Raw genomic sequence first — 21959 nt, 5'->3', positions numbered from 1 at the left:
GGAAATGAAAGCAAATTAGCATCGACACTCTTTGCATAATGCATTCTGCTCCAGTGATTCAAGAGGAGGGGTGGAGTGTTAAGAGAGTGAACCCTGCTGGCCAGAAATTCCTGAATAAAAACCCTTTCCTTTCTGAGATTTCACCAGGTATTGCTAGAAACTTCATTTCCTGTTTCGATGAGAGCTGGGGTTCCCAATAACTTGAATTCTGATAAACCAAAACCCCAGGCTTCCTTGCATAGGTCTATAGGGCCCCAAAGTGTGTTCTCAGGTTTGTTTTTTTGCCGGATTTGGAAAGAGGGAGATTTAGCCTAGTGCCTGCGGCTGGTTGCAGAGAAAGCTTTGAGGTCTTGTAGAAAGTTGTGCTGAGTGTTCCCAATGCAGAGAGCAAGTTTTAAAATGGCATTTATGGCATCTTAAGCTTGTTCTATGGTTGTACGAACGTTTCAGGGGCCCTCCCTCCTTATTTTTGCATTGGCACAGCCTTCATCCAAGGTGCAGGAGTTCCAAGAGAAAGAAGCAGTACGTTCCTTTGCTAAGTTGCAAATCTTGTTTACTGGTCACCTGGAAGTTTTCCATCCTCGCCACAGGCAACCAGAAGTCCAGTTTGTTGCTTCCACCTTTTTCTTTTTTTTGGCAAAACTAGATAAGCAATTCCTGCCTTTTAAAAAACGACATAGCAAATTTGTGCACCCATACAGCGTAATATTTATACGCCACCCTTCCTGCAATGAGATCATGATGGGTATATGTCTAAGGCAGGGGTAGGCAACCTAAGGTCCGGATGCGGCCCAATCGCCTTCTCCATCAGGCCCGCGGACTGTGGGAATCAGTGTGGTTTTTATATGAGTAGAATGTGTCCTTTTATTTAAAATGCATCTCTGGGTTATTTGTGGGGCATAGGAATTCGTCCATTTCCCCCCCCCCAAAAAAAAAAAATATAGTCCGGCCCACCACATGGTCTAAGGGACGGTGGACCGGCCCATGGCTGAAAAAGGTTACTGACCCCTGGTCTAAGGGCTACTCCAGGTTACTTCCTCAAGAGCCCTGAGAGTAAGGTGGATGAGCTGAGTGTGTAACTGGTGAGGATTTGAACTTAACTATTATTTGTTAAATTTATACCCCACTTTTTCTCCTGGGAGGTCAAAGTGGCCTACAACTCTTCCCACTCCCCAGTCTAACCTGACAATAATCCCGTGGGGTAGGCTTAAGCTAAGAGCGAGTGAGTGGCTCAAGGCGACCCAGTGACTTTCATGGCCGAGTGGGAATACGGACCCTGCTCTCTCAGGTCCTACTCTGCCACTCTAACCACTGCACCACACTGCTTCTCCTGCGCCTAAACAGCGAGAGCTGTTCAATGATGGAACGGACTCCCTCGGAATGTGGTGGACTTTTCTTCCTTGGGGGTTTTTTAAGCAGAGGTTGGATGGACATCTGTCATGGATGCTTTGGCTGAGATTCCTGCCTTGCAGGGGGTTGGACTGGATGACCTTTGAGGTCCCTTCCAACTCTACAATTCTATGATTCTGTGAAATCTAGCACCTGGACCGCAACAGCACTCTGTCTCCCTTGCCTAGCCCTAACTGGGCACTTGCCATCTTTATTTGTTCTAACGATGCTCAGATGATCGGTACGCCCCTTCCAAGTCGCCTGGCCTGGCCGTGTGACTCCCATTCGTCTCTGCGAGGATTGCGCCCTGTGTGACTGGGGCATGCGGCTGAATTACGCACATGAGCTGTTTTCTCTCGTGGTGCGTGTTCCCATCGTGGCTTCCTCAGCTCTCAGTCAGTCTCCCCGGACAAAACGCTGCCTGCATTTTCTGGCGGCTGGGGTTTGGTTGTCTCACCGGTCTCTGCTTGCAACTGATTCATGCTTTTTTATTCTGGGATGTGAAACGTACGTGTGCTTTCTAGCCTTTGCTGTCCCGACTCTATTTTTAGCAGCAGAGAGAGATTATGAAACCTTATAGTCGGCTTAAGTTAACAAAAAAAAAAAAAAAGGAACCGCTTGAAGGAGCGGGAATCCCAATTTACTGTTCCTTGAAATAAGGTTGCTGAGTCCCTTTCTGTACACAAAGGGGACTTCTTGAATCTAGCCTCTTCTGTGCGGTCGTTTCTGGTGGTTTCCCAATGTGGTATCTACATGGGAAATTGCAGGGTGAAGGTAGGGAAAAAAGTAACTTTACTGCTGTGGAAATTCCCCCCCCCCTTTCCACTTTTCCCAGCACACACACATATATGCAAACTATTGTATGAAGTAGCTTGGAATATTTTTAAAGGAAAGCACCAGAATTATTCCGTCTCTCTCTCTCCTTTTTATGTGTGGCTCCAGTGTGTATTTCAGGCCTGGAAAGAATATCTTAACATTCACAGTCACCAGCGTCACATTTCTAGGTGTGCAAGCAGTCGGAGAACGTTAAAAAAAACAAATACTTGCATGACGCACACACTGAATCATTGGTCTGTAAATGTGACAAGAGAAGCTTCTCAGTATATCCTCTCCCCTGTTCACCTATGGTGAGTCGGTAGTACCTCCAGGTAACCAGGAAAGGAACTTGTTTCTTTCTTTCTAATTGGAAAAAGGTGGCCTTTTTTGTGTGGGCTAAATTACAAGGTTGGCAAAGATGGTTGCTGGAAGCTTTCCAGTGCCTGCCTAGTTTGGTTTTGGAAAATGAGATTTGGGGGACTAGCATCCTAACTTCCCTCCCCACAGAGGCCCAGATGTACAGCTTTGCAGGTAGGGTTGCCTCAGGTGCTACCTCAACTTGGACTGCCGGATTTAGCCCAGGGCTCTCCAGTGGCCAATCCCCAACGCCTAGTATATTTCCAGAGCCAGTTGACCAGAGCGGGCGGGTGGAATTCTGTCCTGACCCCAAAGGGAACATATGAGGCCAGACTATTGCTTCAGCTCCCCCCACTGGCATGTAGAGAGAGGTCTGCCCCATCCTGTCTCCACATCCAGGGTTTGAACTTTTTGCATGCGTGGTCTGGCTCTCGTACACAGACCTCACAAGCCAGGGCCCGGTGTTTGAAATCAGCCAGGAGCATTTTTGCATCTGACTACCGACGCAGGTGGCGCTGCGGGTTAAACCACCGAGCCTAGGACTTGCTGATCAGAAGGTTGGCGGTTCGAATCCCCACGGCGGGGTGAGCTCCCGTTGCTCGGTCCCTGCTCCTGCCAACCTAGCAGTTCGAAAGCACGCCCAAAAGTGCAAGTAGATCGATAGGTACTGCTCCGGTGGGAAGGTAAACGGCGTTTCCGTGCGCTGCTCTGGTTTGCCAGAAGCGGCTTAGTCATGCTGGCCACATGACCCGGAAAAACTGTCTGCGGCTCCCTTGGCCAGTAAAGCGAGATGAGCACCCCAACCCCAGAGTCGTTCGCAACTGGACTTAACTGTCAGGGGTCCTTTACCTTTACCTACCCAAAGATGGCAACTAGGAATTCTGTTTTGGCAACTGCAACCTCGGTTTAACCATTTGGTTCCTAGCTTATATACAGTGGTACCTCGGGTTACATACGCTTCAGGTTACAGACTCCACTAACCCAGAAATAGTACCTCGGGTTAAGAACTTTGCTTCAGGAGGAGAACAGAAATCGTGCTCCGGTGGCGGCAGCGGGAGGCCCCATTAGCTAAAGTGGTGCTTCAGGTTAAGAACAGACCTCCGGAACGAATTAAGTACGTAACCAGAGGTACCACTGTATCAGCTTCTACCATTGCAAGCCGTCCGCCCTCGAGAGAGAATTCTCTTAATCCTCTGAACGTTTTCTTCGAGTGTGTTCTTGAAAGTGGTCCTCCCCCCGCCCCACTTCAGGAAACTGAGTGCTGTTATTTATGGCACCAGGCTCTGAAAATAACTCCCATGTAGGTGGGTGTTAACAGCCCAGAAGACTGGGGAGACGCGGGCGGTTGTTTTGGTGCCATCGACTCTGAGATCGCTTGTTTTCTCAGAGTAGCACTCCACTGTAAATCATCTCTCTCTCTCTCTCTCTCTCTCTCTCTCTGCCCAATCTAAGCACCCACACACTTGGCACCAGCTCTGCAGACGTGAAGCCAGCTTTTTGGAGAAGGCTGCTGCAGTCTTGGCGGCTTGGTTGCAAAGGTTTCTCTATAGTGTTTTGGCTCTCCTTTGTAAACACCGGTGCCCAGAGTCCCCTGGCCAAATGTCCTTGGCTTCACTTTTGGCAAACAATGACCTTTACCAAATCAAGGCTGCCAGGCCTGGCAGGAGCTGACCTCGAGAGGTGGGCAAGCAGGAACCTGGAGCTCAGGTGTTCTCTGGGGAGGGAGGTGGGCTGTGGTTGCCCTGTGGTGAGGGGAAAGGCACTCTGCACGTGCCTCAGAGGCACCATTTTCCAGCGAGCTGTGGAAGCCGAGCCCTTTCGTGTAGAAAAGGGTTTGGGGTTACGTGAGCTTAAAATCGATCTCCGTTGACGAAGCGCTCTTTAGAACGGTGTTAGAAACTCAAATAAATGAGCTAATTGCCAGGTGGCACCTTAAACCGGGGTTGCAGTCGCCACAATGGAAAGTCTAGATGCTGTGATTCTTTTTGCAATGGAAGTTGTTGTTGTTTCTATAGCACTTTATATTTAAAGGGGAAAAATCTCAAAGTGGTGTACAATACATTAAAACAAATCCAGAATAAAATGTGTTCAAGCTTCAAGGCTTCTCTTGAAGTTCAGATCCTTCTCTATTTTGCCTTCTCCATATTTATCTACCTACTTAATTTATATAGCTGCCCCATAGGAAGCCAATGTGGGGTAGTGGTCAGAGTGTCAGACTAGGACCTGGGAGGTCGGAGTTCAAATCCCCACTCAGTCAGGAAACTCAAGGCCTCTTAGCCTATTTCACAGGGTCAAACTGGACCTTTGGCCTGATCCAGTGTGCAATGGGTTTACGTTCGTCCCCCACCCCACAAGAAGCAACCTGAGCACAAGCTTCTTTATAGCTTTTCTCAGCCTGGTTGCCTGGAGAAGGCCATAACTCGCCATAGGCGAACAGCTGCTGATGCGCTTGTTCTGCAAGCTGCAGGATTCTGCTCCTCTCTGACAGAATTGGAATTCACCTCCGGGGAAGCTTTCTGTTCCCTAATCCTGCAGAAGGTGGCTTTGCTGAAACATTCTTGAGAACCGAGGGGCAAGGTGTGTGTTCAGGCAGGTGGTATTGTTGTGTTTTTGTGGCCTCAGGCTCCCCTGTGAAACTTTTATATCCTGTGTTCTAGGGTACTTCCGCCTTCTGAGTGGCTTAAATGAATCAGAACCTTCCTTAGAGGTATCTTACTCCAAAGTAACGTTGTTGTCACCCCTCGGAGGAGGTTAGAAAGCTTGCCTCTCCCCTTTTAGCCCCATCTCTCACCCCCCCCCATTCCTTCCTGCACGCTTCAGAGATTTCCAGGAGAGCTAGCGGTTTCTGCTCACTGCCTCCCCCCCAAAAAAAACTTTCCTTTTGTGCTCCACGACCTCCACCCCTCTTTTTTGAAAGCTGGATGTTCAGATCGGAGTGGAATGCACATCTGGGCTGAATATTTGTTAGAAAGTATTCCCAGGATAACGCCAAGTTGGCTGTGCCAAAGAGGAATTCCTGCGGGTTTGATCCGCTCCGTGATGTACTTTTTGTTAACGGGAAGGGAAAAAATGGGTTGTGGAGTGTCTCTTTTTGGTCAAAGAGATGAGTAGCGGAGCTGGAGCCCAGAACAAAATGTCAGTTTTGGCAATTTAGCAAGGGGAAATGAAATGCAAAAATCTGTTTCTATACAATACCATGCTCAGTCTTTTCCACCCCAGCCCTACCCTTTTCTACATGTTTTTTTTAAAAAAGACCAATTTTTTAATAACTGAAGAAACTTTTAGTTTGCTCTGAATTAAGATTGAAGGTCCTCGTGCAGTGATATCAAGCCGCATTCTGCTCCAAGGTGGCCCATTGAAATTGATGGACAGGCACATCTGTTTGTGGGTCTTCTCTGAATAACGATTAATGTTGCGCATCACTGTTAGACTCCCAAATTTCGATTTTAGAGTACCTAAAAAAAGAGCCAGTAGTTTGTTTTGGTATGAGCAGCTGTTCTAGCTGTTTCTTCGGGTCCAATAGGGTCATACTCTCACCTGTTGCAGGTGGAGGGAGGCAGAATCGCTGCCCCCACTCAGAGACAAGGCTTATTGGAAGGCCAGAGCAGTGGATCACGCAGAGTGGCGACGGGCCACCTCCCCTAGAGATGTGATGCTTGTATAAAAACCCATTTCTGATCTTTCTGAGAGCGGAAAGTAGGAAATCCTAGATTTGGAAGGGATACCTCGGGTCATCTAGTCCAACCCCCTGGAATGCAGGAATCTGAGAGACCCTGAGAGAGTAGTAGTAGTAGTTGTTACATGGTTTTATTCTTAAACCTACCTTCATGGCCTGCGTGGAAATCTGGATCTTAGGCGTTAGCTGCAGTGCCCTTTTTGGGTAGTAATAATAATAATAATAATAATAATAATAATAATAATAATAATAATTTATTTGTACCCCGCCCATCTGGCTGGGTTTCCCCAGCCACTCTGGGCGGCTTCCATAGAAACCAAAAAACACTAAAATATCATACATTAAAAACTTCCCTGAACAGGGCTGCCTTAAGATGTCTTCTGAATGTCAGGTAGTTGTTTATCGCTTTGACATCTCGTGGGAGGGCGTTCCACAGGGTAGGTGCCACTACCGAGAAGGCCCTCTGCCTGGTTCCCTGTAGCTTTGCTTCTCGCAATGAGGGAACCGCCAGAAGGCCCTCGGTGCTGGACCTCAGTGTCCGGGTAGAACGATGGGGGTGAAGACGCTCCTTCAGGTATACTGAACCAAGGCCGTGTAGGGCTTTAAAAGTCAGCACCAACACTTTGAATTGTGCTCGGAAACGTATTGGGAGCCAATGTAGGTCTTTCAAGACCGGTGTTATGTGGTCTCGGCGTCCGCCCCCAGTCACCAGTCTCGCTGCCGCATTCTGGATTAGTTGTAGTTTCCGAGTCACCTTCAAAGGTAGCCCCACGTAGAGTGCATTGCAGTAGTCCAAGCGGGTATCAGTTGCCTCACACGTTTTGGTGCCCAAATGATCCAGGAGCCCTCGAAGCTTTCAGGAGGGAATTTGGTTTGCTCCGATCTGGTTATTCCGGTTCAAATCTGACGCAACTGGTGCCTCGGGCCAATACATGCTCTGTTGTTTGCCTTCCTCTGGATTCTGAACCTGGTATGTGCTTCGAAATGCCAGTCCTTTTCCTGAACGTCCAAAGCAATTCATATGTGCTTTGCTGTGAGCGCTACCTGGTGAACTCCTGGCTGAGGGGAGTCCGCTCCTATTTTAGCCCTGGACTAGGAATAGTCTTGTTGGACTTCAGCTCCCCCCACTGGCCCTTCTGGCTGAGATTAATAGGGGTTGTGTGGCCCAGGAAGATCTGGAAGGGGCCCAGGGACCAAGGATGGGGAGGGAGCAGCTAAATTGCACTTCCTTTCACGTAATGTGTGAAGTTGCCCTCTGGAAACTTTACCTGGGCACCGTTCCAGTTCAAACTAATAAAAGCAGGGGCTGGCGGGTGGGGGGGGGAGAGACAATGGGATTGATGTCTTGGGGGGGGGGAGCAGGGGAGAAAAATCTCCCTAAAAGCCTTTTCCACATTAATTACGAATAAAGCATTGCCTGATCTACGCATACTGTATCGACGGTGCAATAAAATTGTGGAGATCGCTTTTGGCCCTGCTGTAGGGGCTCCTTTCCATCTTAATCTACTCATTCCTTTTGGAGAGGGGGTGTTTAAAAACTCTTCTCTCCATCTTTTTTTAAAAAAGCAATATTTCTAGCCTAGGCTCACGTACAGATGGCCCTGGGCCGCCTGGAGGGATTGATAAGATGTGTCTGTCTGACCATGTGCAGAGTGCCTGTCCCTGAGTAGCCTTAGTTCAGCATCATAGTTCTGAATTAATAATAATAATAATAATTTATTTATATCCTGCCCTTCCCAGCCAAAGCTGGGCTCAGAGCAGCTAACAACAGTAAAATAATACAGCATTCTAAAATCAATTCATTATCAAATAAGAATTAAAGGGCGTAGATTGTAAGTGTGGCTTGAGTAAAATAAACTATTGTATTCTTAAAGCCTGCCTTTATATAAGGAAAGCCGGGCAAAGCAATTGACAGCCTGCTTCCCCATCTAGGATTCGCACAATTGATCTGCCCAAGTAACTCTTTCTGGTAGGCCTTTGGTGAAACAGGGATAGCTAATATATTTAACCCTTTAAAGGATTCGAACCCGCCTCCTTGCTCTGCCAGATCTTCATTTCCACACACCCCGATAAATTTAAATAAAATGTTAGCGCCTTCTCACCCTCCTGCTTTTGCAATTTGTTGTTATCTACTTGTGGTTTTATTTTGGTGCCTGGTGTGGACGAACCGGTGCGTTCAGCAGCCCTGCTTTTGATTCACCGGGTGAGTAATATAGCCTAGCTGCGATGCCTCATTTTGCTCTCCGTCTGGGCTCAGGGTAAACAAGCGAGTTCAGCGGAGTTTGGGTGTTTTGAAGGGCTCGCGTGAAGAGGAGGGACGCTGGGGGAAGTCTTGTGAAGGCTCGAGGGCTTGCTCACCCTGAAATCCTCACCCAAAATGTGCCTGGGTTCCTCTGCACACACCAGCAGGCGGCCAAGGCTTGTCGAGTGGCATTCCTGCAGCCATCGAAGGAAGCACTTCCGCTCAAGGCTAGCCAGAGGCGTTCAGTGTTTTGTAAGGTGCTCAGTTGGAGCTGTGAGGTTACGTGAGGTCCGGCTGATAATGGCCACCAAGCAAATGCAACATAGGTCTCAGCCATAATGCTGCTCAGTGCGCCGAATACTCAAAAGTTGTGAAGTATCATTCGTGGGTGGAGCTTGCCCTCAAAGTGGGTGGGGGCAAACTGCGGCATGGAGACGGACTGCCCCACCTTCCCGGTGAACATTGGCCTCTTGTTTTGCCTTTCAGCTAGTTTAGTGGACTTCAACTCCCATCATCCATGACCATCAGGCTGTGGGTGATGGGAGTTGTAGTCCAGCAGTATCAAAGGAAAGCCAATGTTGAAGAAACTCTGGGAAATAAAGTGGGGGAAATAAAATGAGGGTTTCTATTTAATATCCTGCCTGTTTAGGGTTCAAACCTTTGTGGCCAAAATTCACATTTTGCACTTGGTGGCACTGTGGGTTAAACCACAGAGCGTAGGACTTGCCGATCAGAAGGTCGGCGGTTCAAATCCCCGCGACGGGGTGAGCTCCCTTCTCCTGTCAACCTAGCAGTTTGAAAGCATGTCAAAGTGCAAGTAGATAAATAGGTACCACTCTGGTGGGAAGGTAAACAGCGTTTCCGTGCGCTGCCCTGGTTTGCCAGAAGCAATTTAGACATGCTGGCCACATGACCTGGAAGCTGTACGCTGGCTCCCTCGGCCAATAAAGCGAGATGAGCGCCGCAACCCCAGAGTCGGCCACGACTGGACCTAATGGTCAGGGGTACCTTTACCTTTATCAACCATTTGTGACCAAGTGAAGATGCCCTGGTGACAGGATGGGGCTTAATGTCTCCTCCATCTGCATGCCTGGGGGGTCCTTGGGTCTTGGACCATTTTCACACACCAGCGATACACCCTGTAGAATTCTATCTGTTATATTTTATTTGCACAATCAGAACGAATTTCAAGAACCAAAAAGTTGTAACGAAACTAGGCATTCCATTTTGGTGACTGTTTAGGTGACCCTGGTTTAAGGAGCCATTTAGCTTTATATACCTGACTTTCTAACATTGGCCTGCGCAATTGGGTGGCACTTAGCAATACACGTTCCATTGCCCAGAAGTAAGGCTTTCATAGGTGTGGGGTGAATAGGCCTGGCTTCAGAAGGTGCCCACTTTGGACGTAAAATAGGGCTAAGTCAACGTGGTGCCCCCTATCCAGATGGATAGCCAACCTTGCAGGTGGGTTGCCAAACTATGGTCCTGCAGGAAGCTTGCTTTCCCTGGGAGAGATGGATGATAAACAGGTTTCTTTTCCTTTCCTGACTGTAACGGATAGCAGTACCAGTGACATGTCTAGGAAATGCAGTTGCAAACTTTGCTCTTTTACCTTGTGAACCGTGAAATATTAGAGAAAAGTGTGTGCCGCAAGGGGCCGAGTCAGAGCACTCTGGGGGCCGGATGTCACCTGTGGGCTGCGCCTGCAACAGACACCTTTGCGGAGGTGGCTGGAGATTACATGCTTGCAAATTGCACGGGGAGCTGGGGAGGGGATGTTTTGAGCCAGAGATTGGGGCTGGGCTTTTGCTTTGGGTGACAAATAAGCATTGATTCCTTGTGCGAAGCGTCCCCCCCCTCCCCCTTTCCCTTTCCCCTGTTTCTGTTGAGCGGGTGCGATTTGCACAGGAACACTCTGTCTCCTCAGTTGGCGGAACTTGTTCCAAAGGAGCTACAGGCCAGAAATCTCCAAAGGGATTGTGGGTTTTTGTTTGTTTGGACAGTTGGGAAAGAACGAAGAAAATGCAGCAATCCAAACACCGCCGGCGGTTGGCTTTCGGGGGCATTCGCCCTGTTGTTCCAACGCTGCTTTTCCCCAACCGGGCGCCCTTCGGATGCTCTGCGCTACGGCGCCCGTTGTATGGGAGTTGTAGTCCAGCGCATATGAAGGGCGCCCGGTTGGGGAAAACTGTTCTGATGGGAAGCAAATAGGGTTTATAATCCAGAGTGGATCCGTGGCAAACGTTCCCACCCCCTGCATTTTCTGCCGTGGTCTGTTGTGTTTTGTGTTTTTCCAGCGCACGAGAAGGCTGCGTTTTCCCACCAGGGACCTGCTCCTGGCTGCTTTCCCTGCAGAGTGGCTTTGTTTAATTAGCATGAGCTAATGCAGCGAGGGGCTTGCATTAAAGGCACAGCCCCCCCTTGCAGGCGAGGTGTCGGGCTCCCTTACGGAGGAACATGTTGTGCTGGGATTCATGCTCTGGCTTTGTTCACCCCCCCCCCTCCTCCCGACTTTTGCAAGCCTCATCTTCGGCTACAGGAACACTCAGCTTGTCGACAGCAATTAGACGGGAGCCAGTTTGGCTGGTTCCATGCGCTACAAGGGGGGGGTGCTTTCTGCTTTATTGAACGTCTGTTCCCCCCCCCTCCGTACCCTAGTCGCGTGGCCATTTTGAAACCATAGTCCAGGCCTCAAAATTAACTTAGAAGGTGTGTCCTTTGGGCCACACACAAACCTAGCGGACCAGACCTCTGGATCCTGGCTCCCACTGGTGCCTTCCACGCAGAACGGCTATGTTTTTGTAGAATCGCAGTCACAAGGGACCCCCAAAGGTCATCCAGTCCAACCCCAGCACTTACCTCCACAGGGAAAGGGGTCCAGCAATGTGCATTAGGCAGCCTGTCCCTAAAGCATGTTGTGGACATGGTTTGCCACCCCAAGGGTAGAAATGGCTTCTGTTCACTAGGGCTGGGCCATATCTGGTTTTCAACATTGCAATGTGTCACCGGATAAACATCACGATATACCAACATATCGCAATGTCTGGAGGAAAGATGGAGCTTGGTAGAGGCGTTGGCTGGCTTCACGGTTTTCCCCGCGTCGTGATTTTTGCCGGCGCCAGCGCTTATAATTCCCAGCCCCCGGCAGGAGGCCAGGAGGGGAGAGCTGAGCTGGTAGTTAACAGGGTTTTCAGGAATCGAGAGATTCCAGCCACAGGTATACTGTACAGTGGTACCTCGGGTTACAGACGCTTCAGGTTACAGACTCCGCTAACCCAGAAATAGTACCTCAGGTTAAGAACTTTACCTCAGGATCAGAACAGAAATTGTGCGGCGGCAGCGGGAGGCCCCATTAGCTAAAGTGGTACCTCAGGGTAAGAGCAGTTTCAGGTTAAGAACGGACCTCCGGAACGAATTAAGTTCATAACCCGAGGTACCACTGTATTGAGAAGCATGCTGCCTCCCGACAGTGGAGTGACCACCTAGCCATCGTGGCTAGTAGCCACACAGAGCCTAATTCTCAACTAGGTTTGTCTAATCCTCTTTCAAAGCCACCCAGGTTGGTGGCCATCACTTCATGAGATGATGATGATGATAAAAGTTGGGAGTCCAGCCATGTCTGGCAGGCAGTATAGTCATATCTTGGGTTACAGATGCTTCAGGTTGCGTTTTTGTGGGTTGTGGACCGCCAAAACCTGGAATTACCGGAACGGGTTACTTCCGGGTTTCCGCAATCACACATGCGCAGAAGCACTAAATCACGCCTTGCACATGCGCAGAAGCACCGAATCGCAACCTGCGAAGACGCTCTGGGTTACGAACGCTCTGGGTTGCGAACGTGCATCCCACACGGATCACGTTCTTAACCCGAGCGTCCACTGTTGTTGAAGGAAGTTGTTCTGATTAGCTGTAGCTCCGTTTAAAAGGCTGCGTGGCTCGCAGCAAACAGCAAGGCAGATTTCTGTCTGTCTCTCCTTTTCACGCCGGGTTTTATTGCAAAGCCTCATCCCCAGTGTGACCCAAAAGATTGCTCAGTCATTTTCCCTTTCTTCCTCTGCTTTCTCTTCAGTTATATGAAAACCTCTCGCTAATCATGACGGGGGTGCTAAAAAGAAAATACAATGAACTGGAAGACGACGCCCCCTACTTCTCCTCATCTTCCTGCTCGCCTTTCTCTTCCTCCTCGTCGGCGTCTTCAGGCTGGGACTCGGACGAGGAAAACTCACGAGGAGGAGGAGGCATCAAGCCCAGTTTGGCCTTGAGCTCCGATTTCACCCGTAAGTATATTCACTTCTTACGTTACACCTTCTCCTCCAAGGAGGTCGCGGCAGCCAAACGCAGTTCTGCTGCCCCGTTTTTGGCCGCACAACGATGCTGCGAGGTAGGTTAGGCTGTGCGAATGAATCGTAGAGCTCAAAGGGGACCGCAAGGGTCATCTAGTCCAACCCCCTTGGCAATGCGGGAATCTTTCGTCCAACGTGGGACTCGAACACACAACTCTTGAGGTTAAGATGGAGTGTGCGAACGTCTGAGCTGCCCAAAGCCATGCACTGAGCTTTGTGGCTAAAGTGGGGTTTGAACGTGGGGTCTCCGTATTTCTTACTGAGCTACTACTCCACACTGCCTCTCTCTAATGTGGACTTTGCATTGGCCCAAAGTTTTTTGCTTCTCTTCTGGAGTCTGCCTATTCCTGCCGGTTTGGGAGCTCGCAATATGTTTGCAGAAACCTCCTTGTGATAGACATGGGAATTACCTTACGAGTTGCCTGTTTACACGCGTGAAACGGAAATGGTTGAAGTGATGGTGTCAGGCAGGTATGAAGGAGGAGGGGAGGGGGCAGAAAGTCAGCGTGAGAAGTCCTGGAAGAGCTTTGGAAGTATTTTGTCTGCCGCTCTTCATAGCAACACATTGCAGGGCAGTTCACTACCCAAAGGGAAGGAAAATTGAGTTTGCAGTGGGTGAGAAGAATCCTGCATTTTGAGAAATGCTTCTCATGCTTCTCAAAGCATGTTAATTCAGGTTAAGTGATTTTTTTTTAATGTTAAAATGAGCAATTAAATGTTGACAAATTAGCTTTGGGCGTACGCTTTTTTAAAAAAAAAAAAGAATTAACTAGCTCATTGAATACAAGTGGAATTCAGTTACGGGCATTCCAGTTTATTCAGCAAAATATCCAGTGTGCTAAATTAACATTTTCTGGCTGTCCTCGGCAGAGGCTTGCAGCATCCTTCCCCTCCTGACATTAATAATGGCTTCCAGTTTTGCATTTTTCACTAAACCTCTCCACGGACTGCACCTAACATCCTGCAGAGATGCTCTCCGCTGCCTTTCCAGTGAAACGCAATAGTTTTAATCGGTAAATCTTGTACCAGACTGCTGGGACTGTTTTGCTTCTGAGGTCCACTTAGGCGACGCTTGCAAAGCGGCTGCCGTCTCCAAATGCCTTGGAAGTCTTGTAACAACAAAGAGGCTTTCTTTTTGTGTTCTGGCTTTTGTGCGGCAACAATGAACTTTCTGTGTTCTCCTCCTGGCTTGTTTGGAGGGTGGGGAAGTGGGGGGAAGCATTGCAAGCCATTCGAGGGATGACTGCAAATGCTGAAGTCTGATATTAACAAATATTTAACTTTATTTCTCTCTCTCGGTAATATGTGTTTATATATTTTGACATTACTGAGCAGAACCGAGAGAGACGTGCCAACTGGCTGGCAGGGGGAGAAACCTTTGTATAGGCTTGCAGAAATCAATGCAAGCTCTCTGGTGCATCACTCCAATGGCTGGCTCATATGTTTTGACTCTTAATGGGCCACTAGATGTGCAGATGCTTCAGTGTGCCTGTGTTGGTCACTGTCTGTAACAGCTATCACCGGTATCTGCAATGGAGAGCTCTCTTCTGGCCTTCATTCTTGCTCACCATTGTTGGACAAGAAGTGCTTAGAGCAAAAGAAAAATCGTTCACGTCTGAACTGAGTCCCAAAGCCATTTTCTTGAACATTTTGGGTGTGGTTTTTTTTGTAACTTTTCGCAGGACTTGTGAAAGTATCTTGCTTGCAGTGTTTAAATGCATGCATACATAAAAAGGTAAAGGGACCCCTGACCATTAAGTCCAGTCGCAGACAACTCTGGGGTTGTGGCGCTCATCTCGCTTTATTGGCCGAGGGAGCCGGCGTACAGCTTCCGGGTCATGTGGCCAGCATGACTAAGCCGCTTCTGGCGAACCAGAGCAGCGCACGGAAATGCCGTTTACCTTCCCACCAGAGCGGTACCTATTTATCTACTTGCACTTTGACGTGCTTTCGAACTGCTAGGTTGGCAGGAGCAGGGACCGAGCAACGGAAACTCACCCAGTCGCAGGGATTCAAACCGCCGACCTTGTGATCAGCAAGCCCCAAGCTCTGTGATTTAGACTGCAGCGCCACCCATGTCCCTACATGCATACATACATTTAAAAAACCATCTTGGTTTTAAGTTGCATTTTTAAAAAATACATTTGGGGGTTGCAAAACTAGACGTAGTTTAAATCGTGCAGGCATTGCGCATCATCTCAGCTTCAGGAAGATCGCGGACACCTTGACTTTTTTTGCAAGTAGGATCAAGGTTACAGTACCTTAAATGATGACCAGCATGCTTTCTCTCCCTAGCAAAGCACGCTTGGTGGGGAGGGAGCAGGCGAGCTGAAAACTGGTCACTATAGATACTACATTTTTAATCCTCTGCCTGCAGATTCCTGAGCAGCTGTTGAGCTTCATTCCTCTCCCCCGAGAGGCCTGGGAGCCTCATTATTTAATATAAGGAAGAGTTGTGCCAGTTTTTAAGTAAATGGATTCCAGATCGATCTGGCTAAGCCAGCACAGACGTGTCTCACAGATGCACTTAGATTGGTTTGACCCCTGCGTATCTCCATTTAATTGAATTCAGTAAATTGCCATCTTAAGCTAAACTGCTCCAAGCTAAGCATTGCGACATTATTCATAGCGGACGGAGAGCCATTTTTGCGTGTGTTTTATTTATAGCAAAAAAAAACCCCTGCAAAAAAACGAGCGAGCCTCTTTCTCTGCGACTGGAGACGGAGTCCACCTTGAGAAATCAGTGCAGGGTATTCCTTCAAGTTGGCTGTGTTGGAAAGGAGTAGCTCAAAACCGGGACAGGAGTGTGAAGTTGTTGAATCTGCAGCCCATCTGCATAATTTGGCATCGCAGGGTGGATTTGCATGCTATTTGTGGAGCCACAGCAGGTGCCAGGCCACAGCTGGTGGCGACGCAGGGCTTCCTTTGCGATTGTCCTGGAATTCGCAGCCCCGGAGATCCCAAAATGGCCTGCATGAGGTCTTACAGATGACGGATGATGGAGTTGGCAGCCCCTTCCCACGTGGTTTTTAAGTCTAGGATAATGTGGGGTGCGGGTCGTATCCTGCCGTGGCATTTGGGGGGTGGGAGGGCAGGATGGGACATGGCAAAGACGATGTAAAACTTGCGGTTCCCAAACTTTGTATTAAATTTTTACAGGTTGTTATTTTTTTTAAAAAAAAAAAATCATTTAAAACAGCGAGAGGGAGAACTGAGGCATATGCTAGCAGTTCGCCGAAAGGGTGATCCCACATTTAGTTTTTAACTTTATTAAATATATATCCCGCCTTTCCTCCAGGAAGCTCAAAGCAGAATGCAGTGGTACCACGGGTTAAGTACTTAATTCGTAACCTGAAACCGTTCTTAACCCGAAGCACCACTTTAGCTAATGGGGCCTCCTGCTGCCGCTGCGCCTCCGAAACACGATTTCTGTTCTCATCCTGAAGCAAAGTTCTTAACCCGAGGTAATATTTCTGGGTTAGCGGAGTCTGTAACCTGAAGCGTATGTAACCCGAGGTACTACTGCTTCCTATTTAATCCCCACAAAAACCCTGTGAAGTAGGTTAGGCTGAGAGACAGCAACTGGCCCGAGGTCACTCAGCGAACTTTGCGGCTGAGTGGGGATTCAAACCCTGGAATCCCAGCTCCTAGGCCGACACGCTAACCACTACACCCCACTGACTTTCAAGCACTTGCTCTGTGGTGCTCTTACCCAGAAGAGGGGTGTGTGTGTGTGTCTCAGTGGCTTGCTGAGTGCAAGTTTAAGGGGGAGGTAAGATTTGAACCCAGGACACACAGCTGGTGGCAGCGCTTTCTTTATTTCTGCAAGAACCTCTGACTCGGTTGAGCTTTGCAACCGCTTGCCACCCCCTGTGAGATTCTGCAGGCTGCAGTTCTGCATTTCCTGCGGGGTTTTCCTCGCTGCTGACACACTTGCATGTTTGTGTGTCTTGGTGGCGTAGCTGTCAATGTTTTCCTTTTTTTAAGGGAAATTCCCTTATTCCGAATAGGATTCCTCGCAAGAAAAGGGAAAATTTGACAGCTATGCCTGGTGGGTTTTCTGTTTTGCTTTGTTTTAAGCCTCTTTTTCATTTGAATTTGCATTAGGCAGAAGTACCTGATTGCACCGGTAAGGTTAAACATTAAAAAAGCCTCCCCCCCCCCCCAATATATATATATGTACATAAAACGCATCGGGCAGGTGCTTTAAGATAAACCAGGCACTTGAGCTAGCCATGTTTACATTGGGATCACCTGCCTATGAAGAAAAATGGCTTTGCAGCTGCTTTTAAATTAGCCCCTGGAGATTAGGCTTGTAGATTTACAGTTCCTCCCAGAGGGCGGCGAAGGAAATGTCCTCAAAGCAGCTGTTTTGATGATCTTGTGTTCTCTCTCTCTCCGCCCCTTGCAAGAAGCTTCACCAACAAAACTGTTTGGGTGTCTCTGTTTCCTTTTTAAGTAAAGTGGGCGGGAGGGTGGGGTGGGGGGAGAAATCTGGTCTGCAAAAAAAAAGCCCCCCCCCGACTCCCTTGGCTTGACAGCGCGCAGATGGTGCGCTTAGACGGCCGGAGTAACGTGCAGTGAATATTTCATGTCCCTGGTTGCTGTCGGGGAAAACACGTTTCCTTGAGAAAACTGTCACGAGCCCAGGAACGCGGCTGCGTCTTGCGGAATCTGCTGGCTGGCAGGACGGCATCTGGGGTGTGTGTGTGTGTGTGGTGTGACGGCGCAAGTCTCCCCGCCGGAACGAGAGCCAGCGGAAATGTGCAGCAGCGTATAGTACAGACTGTGGGGTGGGGGGAGAGGGACACACTAATATTTCCACATGTGCCTGGGTCGGAGGCAAAAATTGGTCCAGCTTGCATTTAAAAGCTGAACCTGCCGGATTTTGCACCTTCCGAAAGAATAATAGTAATAATAATAATAATAATAATAATAATAATAATAATAATAATAATAATATTTATACCTCGCACTCCCCAGCCAAAGCCAGGCTCTGGGCGGCTAACACCAATAAATTTTCAGTAAAAACATAATAAAATAAAAATAAAATAAAATAAAATACAGTGGTACCTCAGGTTAAGAACTTAATTCGTTCTGGAGGTCTGTTCTTAACCTGAAACTGTTCTTAACTTGAAGACCACTTTAGCTAATGAGGAAAATGCACACCTTCATAAATTTACATATATCACACAGGATAGCAAAACAAAAAGGCACTGTGCTTTTGCAAGAATGTGTGTGCAAGTTAGGAGGATAAAATACGGAATGAGTTTTCATGAGAACTTGTTCGTTTTGAGAAAAACTGTAAGTGTAAGTGTGGGGAACTGAGCTTGAGATGGGAAAAACGAGAAAGTGATTGATAGCTCTGCCCTTCCTTGCCTAGTTGCAGTGGGGGCTGCTGCCCCTAGAGGCGGGTAGAGGAATTGCAGTCCAGACTCTCTGCAGAGATGGCCCCTGCTTTGTGTGACTTGCAGACCCCGTGATGGTAATGCTGATCTGTCTTGCAAGGTTGTTGTCAGGAAGATGGAGAGCATGCATATGAAAGGCGTCGGACCCTCAAAAGGCCGAGTAAGGGCCTCAAGAGGATGAAAAAATAACATAACGAATGCCTGCTCTAGATGAGCTGTCTTTTCCCCTGTTTTACTTTTATGCATGGGTCTTTCAAGGTGGTTGGTTAGCTCTTTTTTAAAAAGCCGCTTTGAGAAATTTAGTAAAAAAAAAAAAAAGGAAAGCAAAAAACCCAGCACTTCCATTTTTAATAAGAGGCAGTATGGTTTAGTGGTTAGAGTTTTTTTTTGTTTTTTTAAAAATATGATATTTATTGAAATTCTTTTAGAATTACAAAAAAGAACAAAGCAGAAAAAGAAAAAGAAAAAACAAGAAAAAACAAATCACATTAAACAATACAAGTTCAAAAAACAAAAATACACCACAAACACTCAAAGACCAATCCATCATTCTCAAATCTTCAACTGTCATTACCTTCTTTCTTTGACCTCCTCCTCCTCCCTTTTTTTGTATCCTAGTTAGTAAGTCGCAGCAAATCCTTTTAGTGGTTAGAGTTTTGGACTAGCCGCAGCCAAACCTAGGTTTGAATCCTTATTGTAAGGAAAACAGTCCCCTCCCCTTCTGTTATCGCCATCAGAAACTCTTTACCTTCAACCCTCAACATTTGCACCACTGTGTTTAATTGCAGTGATAATATAATATTCCTGAGCAGCTAGATTTCTGCTTGTGGGGAAATGGTTCCTTCTCGCACCCCCAATCTGTCTGTTTTTGGAGTCTTGTATTCATATTTATTATTCATATTTATTGGATTTATATACCGCCTTATGCTCAGAGGTCTGAGGGCAGTTCACAGAATAAATTCAAAATATAAAACAAAAAAAATACATAAAATAAAAACAACAACCGATACCCCCCCCCAAAAAAAAACATTTTAAAAGGGTGTAGGATGTCAATCAAATCAACCAAAGGCCTGGTTAAAAAGGAACACTTTTGCCTGGTGCCTAAAGGTGTATAATGAAGGCACCAAGCAAACTTTCCTGGGGAGAGCATTCCACAGATGGGGAGCCACTGCAGAAAAGGCCCCGTTCTCAAGTTGCCACCCTCTGGACCTCTCAAGGAAGAGACACACAAAGAAGGGCCTCAGAAGATGATTGTGTCAATGAGTACTTTTACTATGTAAATAACTTGGTCTTTTTTATTATTATTTCTTTGTTACTTCTTTATTTTTCCTTTTTTCCTTTCTTTATAAATTTTCTATTTTATATACCGTATTTTTCGCTCTATAACACGCACCCGACCATAACACGCACATTGTTTTTAGAGGAGGAAAATCCGTAGGCATGCCACCCATAGGCATTCCCTCCATAACACGCACAGACATTTCCCCTTACTTTCTAGGAGGAAAAAAGTGAGTGTTATGGTGCAAAAAATACGGTAATTTTCTTTTTTCTACCTGTTAAGAGATAGTACATAATGTTTGTATAGACGTGCAGATTTTTTAATGAATAAAGAAATATTTTTTTAGAAAAAAAGATGATTTCAGGGTCCGGGTAGGTTCATATGGAAAGAGGCAGTCCTTGAGGTATTGCGGTCATGGTGACCTTTTGTTAAAAGACACTTCAGTGTTGTAAACTGTTTTCCCCTCTTGGTTTTCGAAAAAGCAGGTTTCTAGCCCTCAATGGGACAGATAGGAGATGGAAACAGTAAAGATTCATTCACTTTCAATACCCTATTCTCAGCCATTGATTATGCACTTTAAATGACCCACTGCAGCAAGCGCTCACCTCGCTTCTCCTCTCTCTCTCCCAGCAACCTCCATCCTGAAGAAAAGCAAGCGGTTGAAGCGCAACAATGTGGAGTTTGACCGGGTCACCGTCTTCTACTTCCCGCGCTGCCAGGGCTTCACCAGCGTGCCCAGCCGCGGGGGCTGCACCTTGGGCATGGTCAGCCAGCACGACTTCTCCCGGGAGTTCACGCTGGCCGAGTTTTCCAAGGAACAAGAGGCCGTCCGGCGGGAGAAGCTCAAGGAGCGCTTGAAAGAGGAGAAGCTGGAAGCCCTGAAGTGGAAAGTAAGTGGTGGGACACCGGGTGGGCATGCAGAAGGCTGCTTTGGGTTTAGGCGCCTCTAGGTGTAAAAGACAGCTTTTTTTAAAAAAAATGATATTTATTAAAGTTTCATAAACAATCAATAACTTCAGAATTAAACATAAAATACAAAAGCCAAGAAAAATAGCAAAATTAAACAAGGTACAAAACGAAACACATACAAAATACACAATAAAAAAGAGTTAACAAAATAGGAGAAAAAAGAGAGAGATAAAAAAACACCAATAAACAAAACAGAAAAAAGATTAATATTTTCATATCTTGTATTTCCTTCACTAGTTTCTTGACCTCCTCACACCTCCCTTTTTGTATTCCAGTTCAGATGTTTAGTTCAGCAAATCCTTATCCTTTATCATTTAACCTTACTCAGCGTCTTCACCTATAATAAATATATTTTCCACCGTTATCAATACGTATTTACATATTCTTATTAATCTTTTTACCAACACCACTTATTTCCAATCCAACATCCCTTTAACATTCATTAATTTTACAGTATTTCCATAGATAGTGCTTAAATTTTTTCCAATCTTCTTCCACCGACTCTTCTCCCTGGTCTCGGATTCTGCCAGTCATTTCTGCCAGTTCCATGTAGTCTATCACCTTCATCTGCCATTCTTCCAAGGTGGTAAAAGACAGCTTATATCCAATCCTTTATCTTAAGAAATAGAACTTGAAGTGCTCACAGAGACAGTGTCCAGGAGATCCAAACTCCCTCAAGGGCTTTCCATCCAGTGCCCCCACCCCCTCCTCCTTTTTGAAATCAGGGGTGGTTTGTGGGCAGCTGCAGATGAGACTGCATCTTCCCTTCCACCGGGAAGAAACCCGGGAGGCTGATTACTCCCATCTCAGCCCCTTAATTACCTTGTGTGAGCTGGAGAGATGGTATTGTCGGCCGTCTTCCGTGGCGCCCCTAGCTTCTACTTCTTACACAACTTTCCTCTGCGTTTCTCCAAACAGCTCACCATGAACGGTACGAAGGAGTCTGAGGAAGCCAACCAGCTCACCACAGAAGACATCTCTGACGATGACATCGACGCCAGTGCCACCGAGCTGGAAGACGGCTTCTTCCTCCAGCCGTACCCGGCCAAGAAGAGGCGAGCTCTGCTCAAAGCTATGGGCGTCAAGAAGATCGACAAAGAGGAGAAGCGGGAGCTGCATAGTATCCGCCTCTCCCGGGAAGACTGCGGCTGCGACTGCCAGGAGTTCTGCGACCCCGAGACGTGTAGCTGCAGCCTGGCGGGCATTAAATGTCAGGTGTGTGTGAGCAGCGGCCTTCTTGGCCGGGTTTCTTGCAGGGAAGAGGGCTTATGGGACCCAGTGTGGGGAAAGCGGAGCTTGCCCTGGGAGAAGCTGGTCTTCCACTGCTTCTAGTATGTTGGGCCTGAGAAGGAATGATAATAATAATTTATTATTTATACGCTGCCCATCTGGCTGGGTTTCCCCAGCCACTCTGGGCGGCTCCCAACAGAATATTAAAAACACAATAAAACATCAAAACATTCAAAACTTCCCTATACAG

At 47.4% G+C, this 21959-nt stretch overlaps 1 protein-coding gene across 2 annotated transcripts in view; it reads left to right on the top strand.

The window, feature by feature from the left end:
* Nucleotides 1-21959, top strand: part of CSRNP1 (cysteine and serine rich nuclear protein 1) — a 34463-nt gene that overhangs the window by 7227 nt on the left and 5277 nt on the right. Inside the window, exons 1-4 of one of the 2 annotated variants that reach the window (XM_081163675.1) lie at nt 1716-1784; nt 12550-12757; nt 20141-20400; nt 21398-21694. In XM_081163675.1, coding sequence (XP_081019801.1) covers nt 1731-1784; nt 12550-12757; nt 20141-20400; nt 21398-21694 — 819 coding nt within the window. In that variant the 5' untranslated portion in view covers nt 1716-1730. Of the gene's footprint in view, nt 1-1715; nt 1785-12549; nt 12758-20140; nt 20401-21397; nt 21695-21959 lie in introns of those variants that run through there. The other variant, XM_081163676.1, reaches the window with a different exon arrangement.

Source organism: Podarcis bocagei (assembly GCF_964188305.1).
Source record: "Podarcis bocagei genome assembly, chromosome: 12".
Taxonomy (NCBI): Eukaryota; Metazoa; Chordata; class Lepidosauria; order Squamata; family Lacertidae; genus Podarcis; species Podarcis bocagei.
This window is presented reverse-complemented; position numbering and strand designations above follow the sequence as displayed.